The following is a 15,665-nucleotide window of genomic DNA, read 5'->3' on the forward strand; positions in this document are numbered from 1 at the left end:
AAGTAGTATGGTAAGGATAAATATATACAAGGTACCACAATTGGTTCTATTTGTACAAGGTACCACAAGCGGTACTTCCCTGCAGAGGTAAAGCCTTACCAGTGATTCGTGAGCCAGCACCTCTAACAGTGATATCAGGTTGTGTCCATCTTTAAGGTCAGAATAAAGATCCAATATCCGACGCCCAGCCTACAGTAAAAAAAAACATGAAAATCGGTAAGCTATGTGTGAAAATCACATACTACAGATAAAACATGTGGCGAGGTATATAAAATAGAGATAAAATTCTCCTATAAATATGATGAACGAATTACACATGTGAAATGATGAAAAGAATGTCATGAAATGAGAGTGATCCATCAGTATGTCCGTTTTATATCATTAATAATGTTAGGATTTGTTCTACCTTTATCAATATACTACCTGGTTCATTAATTCAGCAGAACAACTTAAATCAATTTTTGGGTAGTATTCAATCTTATTAAAAGTCATATTAGATACTTACTTCAGGAGAATTTTTTTTAAATAAATGATAATCACTGACATAAATTAATCATATCTTAATTAATTCAAAATATATGCATAAACTATGCCATAAAAAGTCAAGAAAAGGAAATATGTTAATCAATTATCAATTAAATAATAAGATATTTTTCAAACTGGGTAAAACTCCCAAGGGACACATTTCAATTGTCTTTAATGAAATTCAGCCCAAGTGTAATTTTTCTCTTTCTTTTTTTGTTTTCTTTTTGTATTTTCTTTACCAAATTTTCACTTTCATGGAATATGATTCTTTTCTAAAATGCATGATCTAATTGTAATTTAAGTGTTTGCATTAACTGTTAACAAATTAAAGTAGTAAAGATTCCAGAGACCATGCCTTTTGTGATAAGTACTCTCTACAGCAGTTGTTTTTAAACAGTATAAAAGGGAGGTAACTCTAACATGCTTGATTATATTTCAAAACTTATAGTCATGCTTTGACTGATTTTTTTCTGATCAGTGAAACTTTTAACTCCCACAAAATTAAAACAAAAGTAAAAAAAAAAAAACATCAAAATATGTGCATCAAGTGTATTTTCAAAAAGACAATTTTTTTTATCTTCTAAACATTTCACATACTTACATAAATATACATGCAACTTATAAAAACAAATCTGACATCATCAAACATAAGCAAACAATACATAACTCAAATACATAGAAAACCAAACTGTAACAGGACTAAAAATAAGTTTCCTGGAAACAAATACCATGCCAACTAGATAATCACCAAGGTGTAACCATAATCGGTCAACAAAAGCGATAGTAGATATGGAAGGAAATCCACAGAAAATGGATGGGATTCTGAAGCTTAGTGATCAATATCAACATTTTTAACTACTGTATATGAAAACATATTTTTTAAATATGATTTGATGATGATAGAATATGATGTGATGGGTGATGATTCATTTGATAAAGGAGCAATTTTGTTTCAAATTCAAACTTGGTGTTAGATTACAACCATTACATTGCTAAAACCATCAAATAATGATGGTCTGACGGGGAGGGTGGGGCGTAAAGGGGAGCAAGGCGGGGAATCACAACATTGAGGCATGCAAAAATATATGATGTCGTTGTTCGTGACAAACCTGGGAAAATCTCCAATGCTGCATGTAGTCAACAGGTAAGGGAGACCACTGATGATTAACACAACAATGTAATTACAATATGTGTAACGGATAATTAATATACAGCTGACAATTCATGCAGGTCAAAATTTCATGATTTTTACTTAAAACATACAAAATTTATTAATTCATCATCATTTTACAGAATAAATTTAAGCTAATGAAAAGTTGTCATTTGAAATCATGAAAATATCATCCCCACAAAAATACTGATGGCTATACAGCACATTCAAAACATACAATATGAATATATACACAACTTGTATCTTTATTATTACCATTCATAAATCAACTCAATCACCCCTGTAATTTCATAATGAACTATTCCCATCCTCAGAATTGGTAGAGTTCACATCATGTTATAGGGGGAATGAGTTATCAGTGATAGAAAAACTGAATTATGGCACATATTTTTTTATTACCATTCATAAATCAACTCAATCACCCCTGTAATTTCATAATGAACTATTCCCATCCTCAGAATTGGTAGAGTTCACATCATGTTATAGGGGGAATGAGTTATCAGTGATAGAAAAACTGAATTATGGCACATATTTTTTTCTTTTTGTTACTTTAGGCCATGAAGTTGTATCCAAAACTTCAAAAGCAAAGTTTCATAACAAACAACTCTTTCGTTTGTTTGAATCTCCAGTTCAGTAGTGCGGCTTTCAGCATTAACCTTGGACCAACCACCATAAACATCACAATTCATACAATACCACAACTCAGACCGATCACACATATATATCTTTATACCAGTATACATCATCTTCGTGTAATAATTAAATGAGAAATGTCAACAAATAATACTACAAATTAATGTTGAAATCTATAAAGATATAATATACTATGTTGTTTGGTTTTATTTAACTTTACATCGTAGCCCATCGACAGCATAGAAATCCACCCCCTAATTGGGGGATCACATGCCCACTGTTCTGGGTAGCAGAACATTCCATATCAAAAACCCCTGATCAGCATAATGATATTTCACCCAATTAAAAAGCAGCTTTTTCCTGATTCTGAACAAACAAATCCTAATATGTATCACCCAGTTCCTTACAAACATTTATAAGACCCTGTTGTAAAGTCAGTGTCACCAGCCGTATTATCTGGCCTATATAGATAATCACACGATTGTTTGATGTGTAGGTGTGGACTTAAGGTCCAGGCTCCACCCATATAACCTGATTTATGACCCTAAAACATCCTCTGTTTTCCTGTTTACACAAAGTTTAACAATATTTACCATTGTCATTATATCAGGAGATAGTTTCGTTCTAAACAAACAATCAAATTTATCGCCAATATCAATTTTATACGCTATGTATATATCGGTACACACTACCTGAACCCTGGAATCTCAGACCATTTGTCAATGTTGTTTTATAAACTCAAACCTCCAATACTACAGTACAATACATCACAGAATTGTAAAAATTTGTCAGGCCCACCCTTACAATCTTCTGATCAACAAATATTTCATAAACAACTACAATATTTTTCTTGGCATTATATTCAGTCTATTTATAAACAGATGACCTTGAATTGACCAATGACCATTCTAGCTCCTATAATACATCAGTTGGTTTACCACCTACAGGACACTCCTTACATTACAACTTGTGTACAGCTGTAATTTTACACTTACACCGATACAACCTTACATTGGCATAACCTCACTAAATCAGAACAAATCCTAATTTTATATATATAATCTCACGTTGATGAGGAATGGTTATGAACCTTAACTCCAAATGTTAGGGACTTTGGCTGTGTTTCCATTGTGGTTATTTAGAGATGTTATTTAGAGAAAAAACTACCAACCCTTGTAATGACAACTGCTCACCATGCGCTGCTGGCAGTATGTCAGACACCTTAACCACTAGGTCATTATAATTCTATAGTTTTTGTAAAAAGTGGAACCAACTTATTAGAGGAAAATCTACTTAGGCTAACAAGAGTGAAGTTTGACACGAAAAAACAGCAAACACTAGACATTATCTTGGCATTCATCTGTGGCAACCCCACAGCCAAATTTGATCCATCTTATATGTGTAGTGATAGGAAGTACGGGAAGGGAAGTAAATGGATTAAAGTGAGTCACTGTATTAAATACAGAGGTCAAACTTCTGGCACAGACCATGTGCTCCTAATCAACATATGCTGTGTCAGGGCCTCAGGGATCAGACTTAGGCTCCGCCCACAATCTGTTGAACCTGAGTGATCACAAGGGCAGATTAAACATATGGGTTTTAGTTTATCTAGTGTATGAATGGAAAGGTCTTATCAATAAATTCCAGAAGACCTTTATTAACTGTGTATATACTGGTACATTCTGACAGATTTATAAGTACACATTTTTTATAATTTACTGCATCACTGTGAAATTATTCTACAGTGTGCAAAGGATTTGTGTATTAGTTTGAAGTATTTACTTTTCTATTTTTTATCACTTAACTTACAGTACATAAGTGTGGTATAGTTTAAGACTGGCAATATTAATTTCTTTTGTTAAATATCTAGTAGTAACTGTAAATTTAATCAAGGTAATTGAAAGTTACAAATTTTAGAATATCGGTAAATAGAATCATTATATTTATCGATGAAGGCATTGACATGTGTCTGATCTTATCACTTCTTCCATCAGTAAATAAATCTATTGTCACCTTATGTTCATTATAACCCTAATACATAAACTGTCACTGTGGTCAGTTTGAGCTAGCCACCGTGGCCATTTTGCCACCTCTAGCTACATTAACCTGTTAGGTGTGTAAGGTGTGTCCATGCTATCGCTGATGACCAGTATTAAACCAATATTTGTTGATACGCCTGACATTGATGAAAGACTAAACTCCTATTAATAAACACCAACAGTCCTTATATATAGCCAAATGTTGTGACCCAAACTTTCAATGACATGCTCGCTAGACATTTACGATTCTACCTGGCGAAATGACAATGTTATCGTTATGGCCTGGCTACCTTTCTCTGATGAAATCCCTATAAAGCTAACATTGGACGGCGCTCTTTAAAGTTGATAACAGTTAACGGTCTGAATCACTGATCGATCTCTCACTCTGTCTCCATATACTGGTATGATTTAAACCCCTCAGACAGTGTTTGATCTCTACAATAGACATACAGGCCTTACCTGTATCACCTTATTACTGACCCACCCTTCAGATTATCACCATCACAAAACACCACAATACCTTCAATTACTGTCTTTTTTAATAATTTGTCTTCAATTAGAACAAATTAATAGACAGCTACAACATTACACAAAATTATGCAGCTGAATATTTATCATAATTGCTTATGAATGATATCAAAGGCAAACAAAATTTGTTCCTACCAAAACATCTCTAAGTAAGCTGACATATTGATGAAACATTGATCCTTACATATTATTACTGGTACATTGATAAGGTTATACCCACGTAAACACTTTTAAAGTTATAAACTCACAACAGATATATCTACATGAGATTAATCTCTAATTAACACAGGTAGATTTAATCTCTATAATCAGTGGAGCTAGTAACTGTTCCTCCTTATCAAGGGTCTATCTTACCTTAGTCAGGATATCTTAATCAATATAATCACAGGTATTTTATTAGACAGGTAGACTTCTAAATATAGAACAAGATCATGTATACCCTAATCATAATATTGATACTATTTAGAAGCACGTCTAAATAACTATTTTTCAGTCTAGAAGCACCTTGGCTACGTATATACTTGACTTCCGCCTACGTAATATTGTTTCCATTTTCCATGTCCATGTATCACTAATTAGGTTGTTGACAAATTGCTTGTCAACATTGGTTCTGATTACATGTGAAGTTTTTGTTCTAATAACTGATAATTTAGGGATTTTTAATTTCAATAAAGTTTCTACCCTTCAAACCCTTTACTTATGCCGACGTAACAAAACACTTTTAGGTAAGACACACATAAGACTGAACTATTGTATGGAGGAGTTGACATCTTCAAGAGGCCGAGGTCCAACTGTGAGCCCCAGTCTGTAGCGAGCCGTTTTTGTATAATCTTACAACGATTTCCAAGGGCTAGATTCAGGGGGAGATAACCACATACCGTGTCAAGTCTGGATTCGGAGATTTGTTATACTGATAAGTTTACTTTACATAACCTTAATCAGGATCAAGTAATCAGCAGTTCCATTCCTTAGGTGATAATCTATACCTATACAGTTAATCCTCGCTAATCCATATCATTTCCTTAGTTCTGTCATACAAAAGTGACTTTAATCCATCTCAATGTCGGTCTTAACCTTTCCACGATAATCTGGTATTTAATTTATCCGACTCATAAACAAGTCAGTAACAGCCTACCATTACAAACAATTAATGTAATATTTGTAGCAGACCTACCATAACAAGATTAAGAATTTGTGTAAGCAAAATATAACATCAGTTTTATTACAATGATTGTGATGATAACATAATCAGGCTCCAAACTGGCTTGTTATGTACAGGTATAGTCTGCACTTATGCTACTATTAAAACAAACAAACCATTAATAATTCTTGTTGAATTTTTAAAATGTCAAATCTAAAACAAAGTTCATTCAATCCTGTTTGCATAAAAAAAATTTACAATAAAAAATGTCTGTGTAAATATTGAGAACCATGCTCCTTTTGTTGATACATATAATTCCTCATTTGTTTGTATATGTATCGACAATGAAATTCCACATTAAACCAATCACAGGTCGCCATTGTTTTAACTTGGTCATTTCATCTTTGATAAAATCTAAGTTAGGTAAATGTGAGCAACATGGTTATCAAATGGCGTCGGCCAAATTTACATACTGGCATATCCAGTATGCTAACAAGACACGTGACAAAAATTAATATAAAGTTTTCATTGTGATAAAGGAAAAAGTTTTGGCTTGTGGTTAGGCCCTGGGGCTGGAATAATTAACTCTACGCTACGGAAAGGGGGTTCCTTTTCTGTACAGGTAAAACATTGTTAGCAGGTAGATTACAGGTGTACATGTATGTAATATTATCAGATGAATAATAAATAAAACTATCTCTGTAATGCTTACATCCACCCAGATAGATTTAAAAGAAAATCTGCATGATCACTATCTCTACATACAACTTTCACTATCTGTTTAAATCCAAAGGTCACCTCTACTATGCATCAGAAGAGCTCCTTTCACATTCATTTTGAAAGACTCCTTTTAAAACCCGACAAAGCATTACGTTTATACGCTGAAGGAATTTGATCCCATTTGAAGAACTGTGGAATTTGGTGTAAACAAACATTTACAATAGAGCCATACACTACTGTCATCATTTTGTTGTTGAATGTGAGGAGATTATCTCAGACAGAAGAGCACTAACCCCCAGATGGTCACAAAAATCACTAACAGTAACAAATATAATAGCTATATATAGACAAGGCAAATTAATTTGTTTTCTTACAAACAGAAATCTGCTTGGTCAGGTACATTTTCCAATATCTAAACAAAATTCATCTAGACTTTTTTTTGACAGACACAGATATTTTCTCCATAATAGAAAGTATAATTTTCATTATATTAATTAATACAACATAATACTGCAAACTTCTGCCCACAACACAAAAAGTGTAGATGTTGTATATGGTGTATATCAACTACCATGGAATGTGAAATGGGATTCAATTAAAAAGCACAGAGAAAATTAAATGTAAACATTGTAATACTGGTGAAATGGATCGCTGATTTAAATAGCTTCTTTCATGACTTCTGGTTTGTTTACATATCGATGTATAAAAAACCTGACTCAATTTGTCACAGACAATTTTAATAATCGACCAATTCAATCATTCGATTTAGAAGTTCTCACCCTATGAATTACAGTTTAAAGAGGCATCGGTTGAAATTGACTACAAAGGTCCGACAGACATGGGAGCTACATAGAGTCATCAACTTATATATAAGCTGGTCTTGTTAGAGAAATTAAAGTATACAACAGAAATATACCCCCACTCCAGCAATGCTATATATCCCCACTCCAGGAAAGTTATATACCCCTACTCCAGGAAAGCTATATACCCCCACTCCAGCAAAGTTATATACCCCCACTCCAGCAATGCTATATACCCCCCACTCCAGCAAAGCTATATACCCCCACACCAGCAATGCTATATACCCCCACTCCAGCAAATCTATGTACCCCCACTCCAGCAAAGTTATATACCCCCACTCCAGCAAAGTTATATACCCCCACCCCAGCAATGCTATATACCCCACTCCAGCAAAGCTATATACCCCCACTCCAGCAAAGCTATGTACCCCCACTCCAGCAAAGCTATATACCCCCACTCCAGCAAAGCTATATACCCCCATTCCAGCAAAGCTCTAGAGAGAGCCCAATTCTAATCAAAACTTTACTTGGCAAGGGAACAAGCAAAACAGCAAATTGTAAATGTGGTAAAATGTATTGCATTTTGTTGGTTGACGAAAGTTTACATATATTTCACATTTGGTATAAAATTTAAACTGTACCAAAATAATTAACTCTTTCAACAAAAAATAATTGTGATAAAGGGAGACAACCTTGTAACTATGACAACGAATAAAGATTCTACAAACCTAGGGATGATTGTTTTTGTGGTGATATTTAATTACAAAAAAAGAGATGATTAATCGCTAAGAAGATCTATATTTAACATAAGAAACAGTAAACAGCAGGAAGCTTATAATCTTTCAGATATGCCATCTGAACACCTATCTTTTACACCAGTATTTCATAAAGCACCAGTACAAATCTCATCAGGAAAGACGTTATATCAAATACATATAAAGGAAGCTCAGAAGGTATTAAATATTTCATGCAAATCATAGTGGACTTTTTCCGCAAGACTGATTTTCAGAGAAAGTTATTCATAAACAGGAAGCAGTTTATGTAAAATTCACATCAAATTTTAAAATCATATTCATGTCTAGTGTCTCACTGATTGTGAAAAGTTTGTTCATTGAACTGAAAACTAGCTGTCGTAAAACTGTCTGTAAATGTAGTTTCTGTTACACTTTGGGCAAGAATTAAGGGGAGACAAATCCAGAAAATACTGTATAGTAATGGTGAGTGGTATAACCATTCATTGATAAAGACTCCAGGAAATACCTACTTGAGTGTAGAGTAAATATGTACATAATGTATGGTTTGCTTTCTAATATCAAAACACCTGAATTTATACCCATAGCTACAGATAACTGAAAAACATATCCAAATCTTGAAAATCAAAACATTCTTTTCCAATATTTTAGTGTCAAAAATAATCCTCACAATTTAGTAATGAAATACTAAATGCAATAGAGATCAATATAAAAAGTTGTGTGTTTTGATGCTAACCCAACATGGGGGTGGGGTGGGTTTAATGTTTCTATTTTCTATGTGACAGACATATTACACTGCAGAAGCCTGGTGAAGATACATCAGATACTTACAGAACTGCTGACATATGGCAAGGGCATATACAATCAATACTACAACACACACTTAAAAGGCAGACAGTTTCTGAATCATCAGCAAAATTACACAACATTAATGTGTGAACATACGCTTCACTGTCACTGACAAAGTACTGTTCATTGTTTATTTTTGTAGATTTTTTTTTATTCTAAATTCAGACATTTTGAAAGCAGTACATTGTTAAACTTAGGGGAAAGGCTGGGTGAGTGGTTAGTGTGTCTGACACTCTACCACTTGACCTTCACCTTAGATGGCAAGTTCAAGGTCAATTTGTGTAAGAGAGATAGTACAGGCTGTAGTTTGAAGGTTTTTCTCTGAGTGATTTCTAGATTTCCTCCACCACCTGTCCAATCATGATTATATTTTCCTGATAGGATATATCACTAACTGAAAAAAATGTCTCCAAAATCACACTGGCTTATTGGAAAGCATTATGTAGCCCATAAGGAACATCTTTTGCTACAACGACCCATTCCACTGTTTCTAACCCTCTCATCACTATGTATTCTGGACAACACCTAGAACCTTGTAAAATCCCCTTGTCCACTATCAGACTGTGATTGTAGAAGTACACAGGAATGCTGAGATTGCCAATGATTATCACCCCTTGTCTGTTGACTATGTTAGTCACCAGGTGGCAGTATCTTCAGACTGACCTCCCAGCAGGAAGAACAGTTAGCCGTTTGTTCAAATATTGACTTTGTGTTTGACTTCAAATCAACATTGTTTCTATAATGTTGACCCTCTTAGTCTGCTGACCAACCTTTCTGTTAGCTTTTATTCTAGTCTATAGCCTTCATATGTGTACAAGATCTTTATAATATATGACTTTACTTTTATTATGATATTCAGATATGTTTGACAAACATGCCTGAGACACAGAGAGGACTTTTTCCAACTGATTAACATAGGCTGTTTCTTTTTGGATTACATTTGTGTCGTCATGGAATCAAATTTTTTTTTAAATAAATTGCAAGTTTAGATCCAAGGTCCCAAGATATGTAAGAACTGTTTATAATGTCTCCATGAGCTTTTGGTTAAACACAATTTTTAATTTATAATCTTGAAGCTTCAACCAGATCTTGGTCTTAACAGGTAAAGCCCTCTCATGAGTGTGAGATTTAACATCAGAATACACCCTACACCCATAAAGGGCGTTAGGATGTAGGAGTAGATATAACAAGAGATGTCTGGAGAGGGGAGGTGTAACCCTTATAAGGCTAGAGGGACATGACCTGCTCATGTCATCAAGATAAGAGGTACCTAAAGGTGACTGACCACTCTAGCCAAACACACACCACTGTGTTATCCAATAGAAAATGCCACCCACTAGAGCTACTGTACTTATAACAGCCTGTTTGGTCCTGGTTACACTAAATGACCCTGGTAGGGTAGTCCTTTATAGGTGACAGTCCATTATATCTGGTAAACTATCATAACTCTATCATCCCTCAAGTCACAATTAAACTCTTCCAGTTCAAAGGCCAGAACAGTTCATTATGAAATTCCATGGTGAAAGGTGAAAAGTTTACTGACCTCAATTCATGACCGATCAGGTGAAAATATTACCTAAACCTGTATATTCCAAACACCTGTGTATTCTGATCATAGAGATCATCATCTACTATAATGCTCTAATAAGGTTCCATCCTTCAGCTAACTCAGTAATCCTACACTGTCAAAACATATCAGTAAAACCTGCCTTAACGACCACCTCTGTATAATGACAACCTGCTTAATAAGACTTTTTTCATGGGTCCTAAATGGCCAATTTCAGCATAATTTAGTCTGTGCTAGAAGACCCCAATTCTATAAAAACAGTTTTTCTCTCTGTCCCTTGCATGGTCTAAGTAAGACAGGTTTCACTTCCGGTATCTTTGACTAATTTTATAGTATTGCTTCATTTTATAATTAAGAATGACACAGTTCAGTGTAGAATTATATGGGGTTAAATGTGTTAGCTCTACTGCTATATGTTACAATATTACAGTGTTAACCAGCTGTCAATTACAAACTATTAATAGCCTGTATGTAAGATAGGAGGTCAGACTATATGAGGGCTCAGTCTCCTGTCATCACATCACAACATCTGTCAGCAGAAACATCTTGTACAGTGTCTACTTACATCTGAGCCTATTTGTATCAATAAGGCAAAAAAAATCAATTCTTTTCAGCTTTTGATGCATATAAAATATTGTTTTGTAAACAAACACTATTTCTCTTCTCACCATATATTATTACAATTAATACATCGTCAACATTTAAAAAAGACAGTTTAAATTTACCTTCTTTTTTTTTTATTCATGGTCAGGGCCAAAAACATCTTAGTACATGTACACTACACAATATGGGTGATTATGGTAAATCAGATGTACAAGTTCCATAAAGATGTGTCAAAAGGTTAAAACCTTCCTATTTAGTTGATTGATCTTCAGGTCGAGGCCACAGTGACCCTGCCATTGGCACTGTGTAATAGCTGTAGGGGATACAGGTATATTTATTACCTGCAGACCCTGATGAACCTGTAATCATGCATTACCATATTCATCCCAATACACACCCAGGGTGCTTTAGAATACGAGGATTTTGAGATCCCAAAACGACGCGTGTAAAGTACTATTTATCGTCGATTAGTCCCACCTTCCGGTGATTATGACGTCATAAGAATCATGTCAAATGACGACGTCAAAATCACTGGAAAGTGGGACTAATCGACGGTAAATAGTACTTTACCCACGTCGTTTTGGGATCTCGAAATCCTCGTATTGAAACCAATAAAAGGGCACTAAATAGAACCAAAATTTGGACTAGCCTTACACATATACATACAATTATTGCACAAACTAAGTCATATATCATTTTGTACAAGGAACCAATAAAAAATTTACAGTTTTCATATTTTCTGTCTGCTTTTAATTCCAGGTGATTGAAATTGAAGCCTAAAACAAGGTAACAAAAGTACACTACAAAATTCCACCAGGATGGACCAGTATTATTATATTATATTACAAAATTCCACCAGGATGGACCAGTACAATTATATTATATTACAAAATTCCACCAGGATGGACCAGTACAATTATATTATATTACAAAATTCCACCAGGATGGACCAGTACAATTATATTATATTACAAAATTCCACCAGGATGGACCAGTACAATTATATTATATTACAAAATTCCACCAGGATGGACCGGTACAATTATATTATATTACAAAATTCCACCAGGATGGACCAGTACAATTATATTACAACTTGTTCTATTTGAAGGCGAGAAATAATTATCTCCCCTTAGTTTTAATTTTTTACACAATATACATATGTACCATAACTAGTATGTGTCACATGTGGTGTTGTTAGCTCCACGATAAAACAGTTTTTATTCCAGACAGTTTTAAAGGTCACACAGACAAAAGTGCTTCCTCTAAATATATTAATCATACCAGCCATGAAGACTTCATAAATCACAAATTGTATCATGACATCATACAAAATTATGTAAATAACACATTTTTTTTTCAATTAAACAGAATATGTCAATAAAATACCTATTTGTAAATGTCAACAGTAAAATTACTAATGAAATTATATACACTATATTCTATATGTTCATACAAAAAAATCAATAATAGCCCAAAGCCAAATAAGGTTGAGAATTTAAAGTTGATTTGCATATGTAAATAAAAATACACAGATTATGTCACCTTGTCTGACACCAAATTCAATTTTTTTCTATCAGAATTCGGAGCAATATATTTGTTTATATAGGCAATATGCCTGTTGTCTTATTCTTTTGACAATTTAATGTATATGTATACTCTGTATTTATGTATATATTTGTATTGTTAATAAAATATTTCTAAAATAAAGAAATTACCAACCCTAGCTGACTCCTATAAAGCTACTTCAATTCACCATGGTCACTCTTTATCTTATTCTAATTCTCTATTACCAACCCTAGCTGGCTCCTATATAGCTATTACACAATTTACCCTGGTCACTCTTTATCTTATTCTAATTCTCTATTACCAACCCTAGCTGGTTCCTATATAGCTATTACACAATTTACCCTGGTCACTCTTAATCTTATTCTAATTCTCTATTACCAACCCTAGCTGGCTCCTATATAGCTATTACACAATTTACCCTGGTCACTCTTAATCTTATTCTAATTCTCTATTACCAACCCTAGCTGGCTCCTATATAGCTATTACACAATTTACCCTGGTCACTCTTAATCTTATTCTTATTCTCTATTATCAACCCTAGCTGGCTCCTATATAGCTATTACACAATTTACCCTGGTCACTCTTAATCTTATTCTAATTCTCTATTACCAACCCTAGCTGGCTCCTATATAGCTATTACACAATTTACCCTGGTCACTCTTTATTTTATTCTTATTCTCTATTACCAACCCTAGCAGGCTCCTATATAGCTATTACACAATTTACCCTGGTCACTCTTTATCTTATTCTAATTCTCTATTATCAACCCTAGCTGGCTCCTATATAGCTATTACACAATTTACCCTGGTCACTCTTTATCTTATTCTAATTCTCTATTACCAACCCTAGCTGCCTCCTATATAGCTATTACACAATTTACCCTGGTCACTCTTTATCTTATTCTAATTCTCTATTACCAACCCTAGCTGGCTCCTATATAGCTATTACACAATTTACCCTGGTCACTCTTTATCTTATTCTAATTCTCTATTACCAACCCTAGCTGATTCCTATATAGCTATTACACAATTTACCCTGGTCACTCTTTAATCTTATTCTAATTCTCTATTACCAACCCTAGCTGGCTCCTATATAGCTATTACACAATTTACCCTGGTCACTCTTTATCTTATTCTAATTCTCTATTATCAACCCTAGCTGGCTCCTATATAGCTATTACACAATTTACCCTGGTCACTCTTTATTTTATTCTTATTCTCTATTACCAACCCTAGCTGGCTCCTATATAGCTATTACACAATTTACCCTGGTCACTCTTTAATTTATTCTTATTCTCTATTACCAACCCTAGCTGGCTCCTATATAGCTACTACAATTTACCCTGGTCACTCTTTAATTTATTCTTATTCTCTATTACCAACCCTAGCTGGCTCCTATATAGCTATTACACAATTTACCCTGGTCACTCTTTATCTTATTCTAATTCTCTATTATCAACCCTAGCTGGCTCCTATATAGCTATTACACAATTTACCCTGGTCACTCTTTATTTTATTCTTATTCTCTATTACCAACCCTAGCAGGCTCCTATATAGCTATTACACAATTTACCCTGGTCACTCTTTATCTTATTCTAATTCTCTATTACCAACCCTAGCTGGCTCCTATATAGCTATTACACAATTTACCCTGGTCACTCTTAATCTTATTCTAATTCTCTATTACCAACCCTAGCTGGCTCCTATATAGCTATTACACAATTTACCCTGGTCACTCTTTATCTTATTCTAATTCTCTATTACCAACCCTAGCTGGCTCCTATATAGCTATTACACAATTTACCCTGGTCACTCTTAATCTTATTCTTAATTCTCTATTACCAACCCTAGCTGGCTCCTATATAGCTATTACACAATTTACCCTGGTCACTCTTTATCTTATTCTAATTCTCTATTACCAACCCTAGCTGGCTCCTATATAGCTATTACACAATTTACCCTGGTCACTCTTTATTTTATTCTTATTCTCTATTACCAACCCTAGCTGGCTCCTATATAGCTATTACACAATTTACCCTGGTCACTCTTTATCTTATTCTAATTCTCTATTACCAACCCTAGCTGGCTCCTATATAGCTATTACACAATTTACCCTGGTCACTCTTTATTTTATTCTTATTCTCTATTATCAACCCTAGCAGGCTCCTATATAGCTATTACACAATTTACCCTGGTCACTCTTTATCTTATTCTAATTCTCTATTACCAACCCTAGCTGGCTCCTATATAGCTATTACCACAATTTACCCTGGTCACTCTTTATCTTATTCTTATTCTCTATTATCAACCCTAGCTGGCTCCTATATAGCTATTACACAATTTACCCTGGTCACTCTTTATCTTATTCTTATTCTCTATTACCAACCCTAGCTGGCTCCTATATAGCTATTACACAATTTACCCTGGTCACTCTTTATTTTATTCTTATTCTCTATTATCAACCCTAGCTGGCTCCTATATAGCTATTACACAATTTACCCTGGTCACTCTTTATCTTATTCTAATTCTCTATTACCAACCCTAGCTGGCTCCTATATAGCTATTACACAATTTACCATGGTCACTCTTAATCTTATTCTAATTCTCTATTACCAACCCTAGCAGGCTCCTATATAGCTATTACACAATTTACCCTGGTCACTCTTTATCTTATTCTAATTCTCTATTACCAACCCTAGCTGGCTCCTATATAGCTATTACACAATTTACCCTGGTCACTCTTAATCTAATTCTAATTCTCTATTACCA

The 15,665-nt window shown here is 34.1% G+C and overlaps 1 protein-coding gene across 15 annotated transcripts in view; it reads right to left on the minus strand.

Annotated features, from left to right (window-relative positions):
* The window catches only part of LOC138326010 (microtubule-actin cross-linking factor 1-like), a 217,162-nt gene that overhangs the window by 149,263 nt on the left and 52,234 nt on the right, over window positions 1–15,665 (minus strand). For 13 of the 15 annotated variants that reach the window (XM_069272102.1, XM_069272103.1, XM_069272092.1 and 10 more), the window contains 2 exons: window positions 1,635–1,682; window positions 100–189 (listed from right to left, as the gene is read on the minus strand). In XM_069272102.1, the coding sequence (XP_069128203.1) occupies window positions 100–189; window positions 1,635–1,682 (138 nt within the window). The remainder of the gene's footprint in view (window positions 1–99; window positions 190–1,634; window positions 1,683–15,665) is intronic. The other 2 variants (XM_069272097.1, XM_069272099.1) reach the window with 1 other exon arrangement.

This window comes from Argopecten irradians, chromosome 6 (assembly GCF_041381155.1).
Source record: "Argopecten irradians isolate NY chromosome 6, Ai_NY, whole genome shotgun sequence".
NCBI lineage: Eukaryota > Metazoa > Mollusca > Bivalvia > Pectinida > Pectinidae > Argopecten > Argopecten irradians.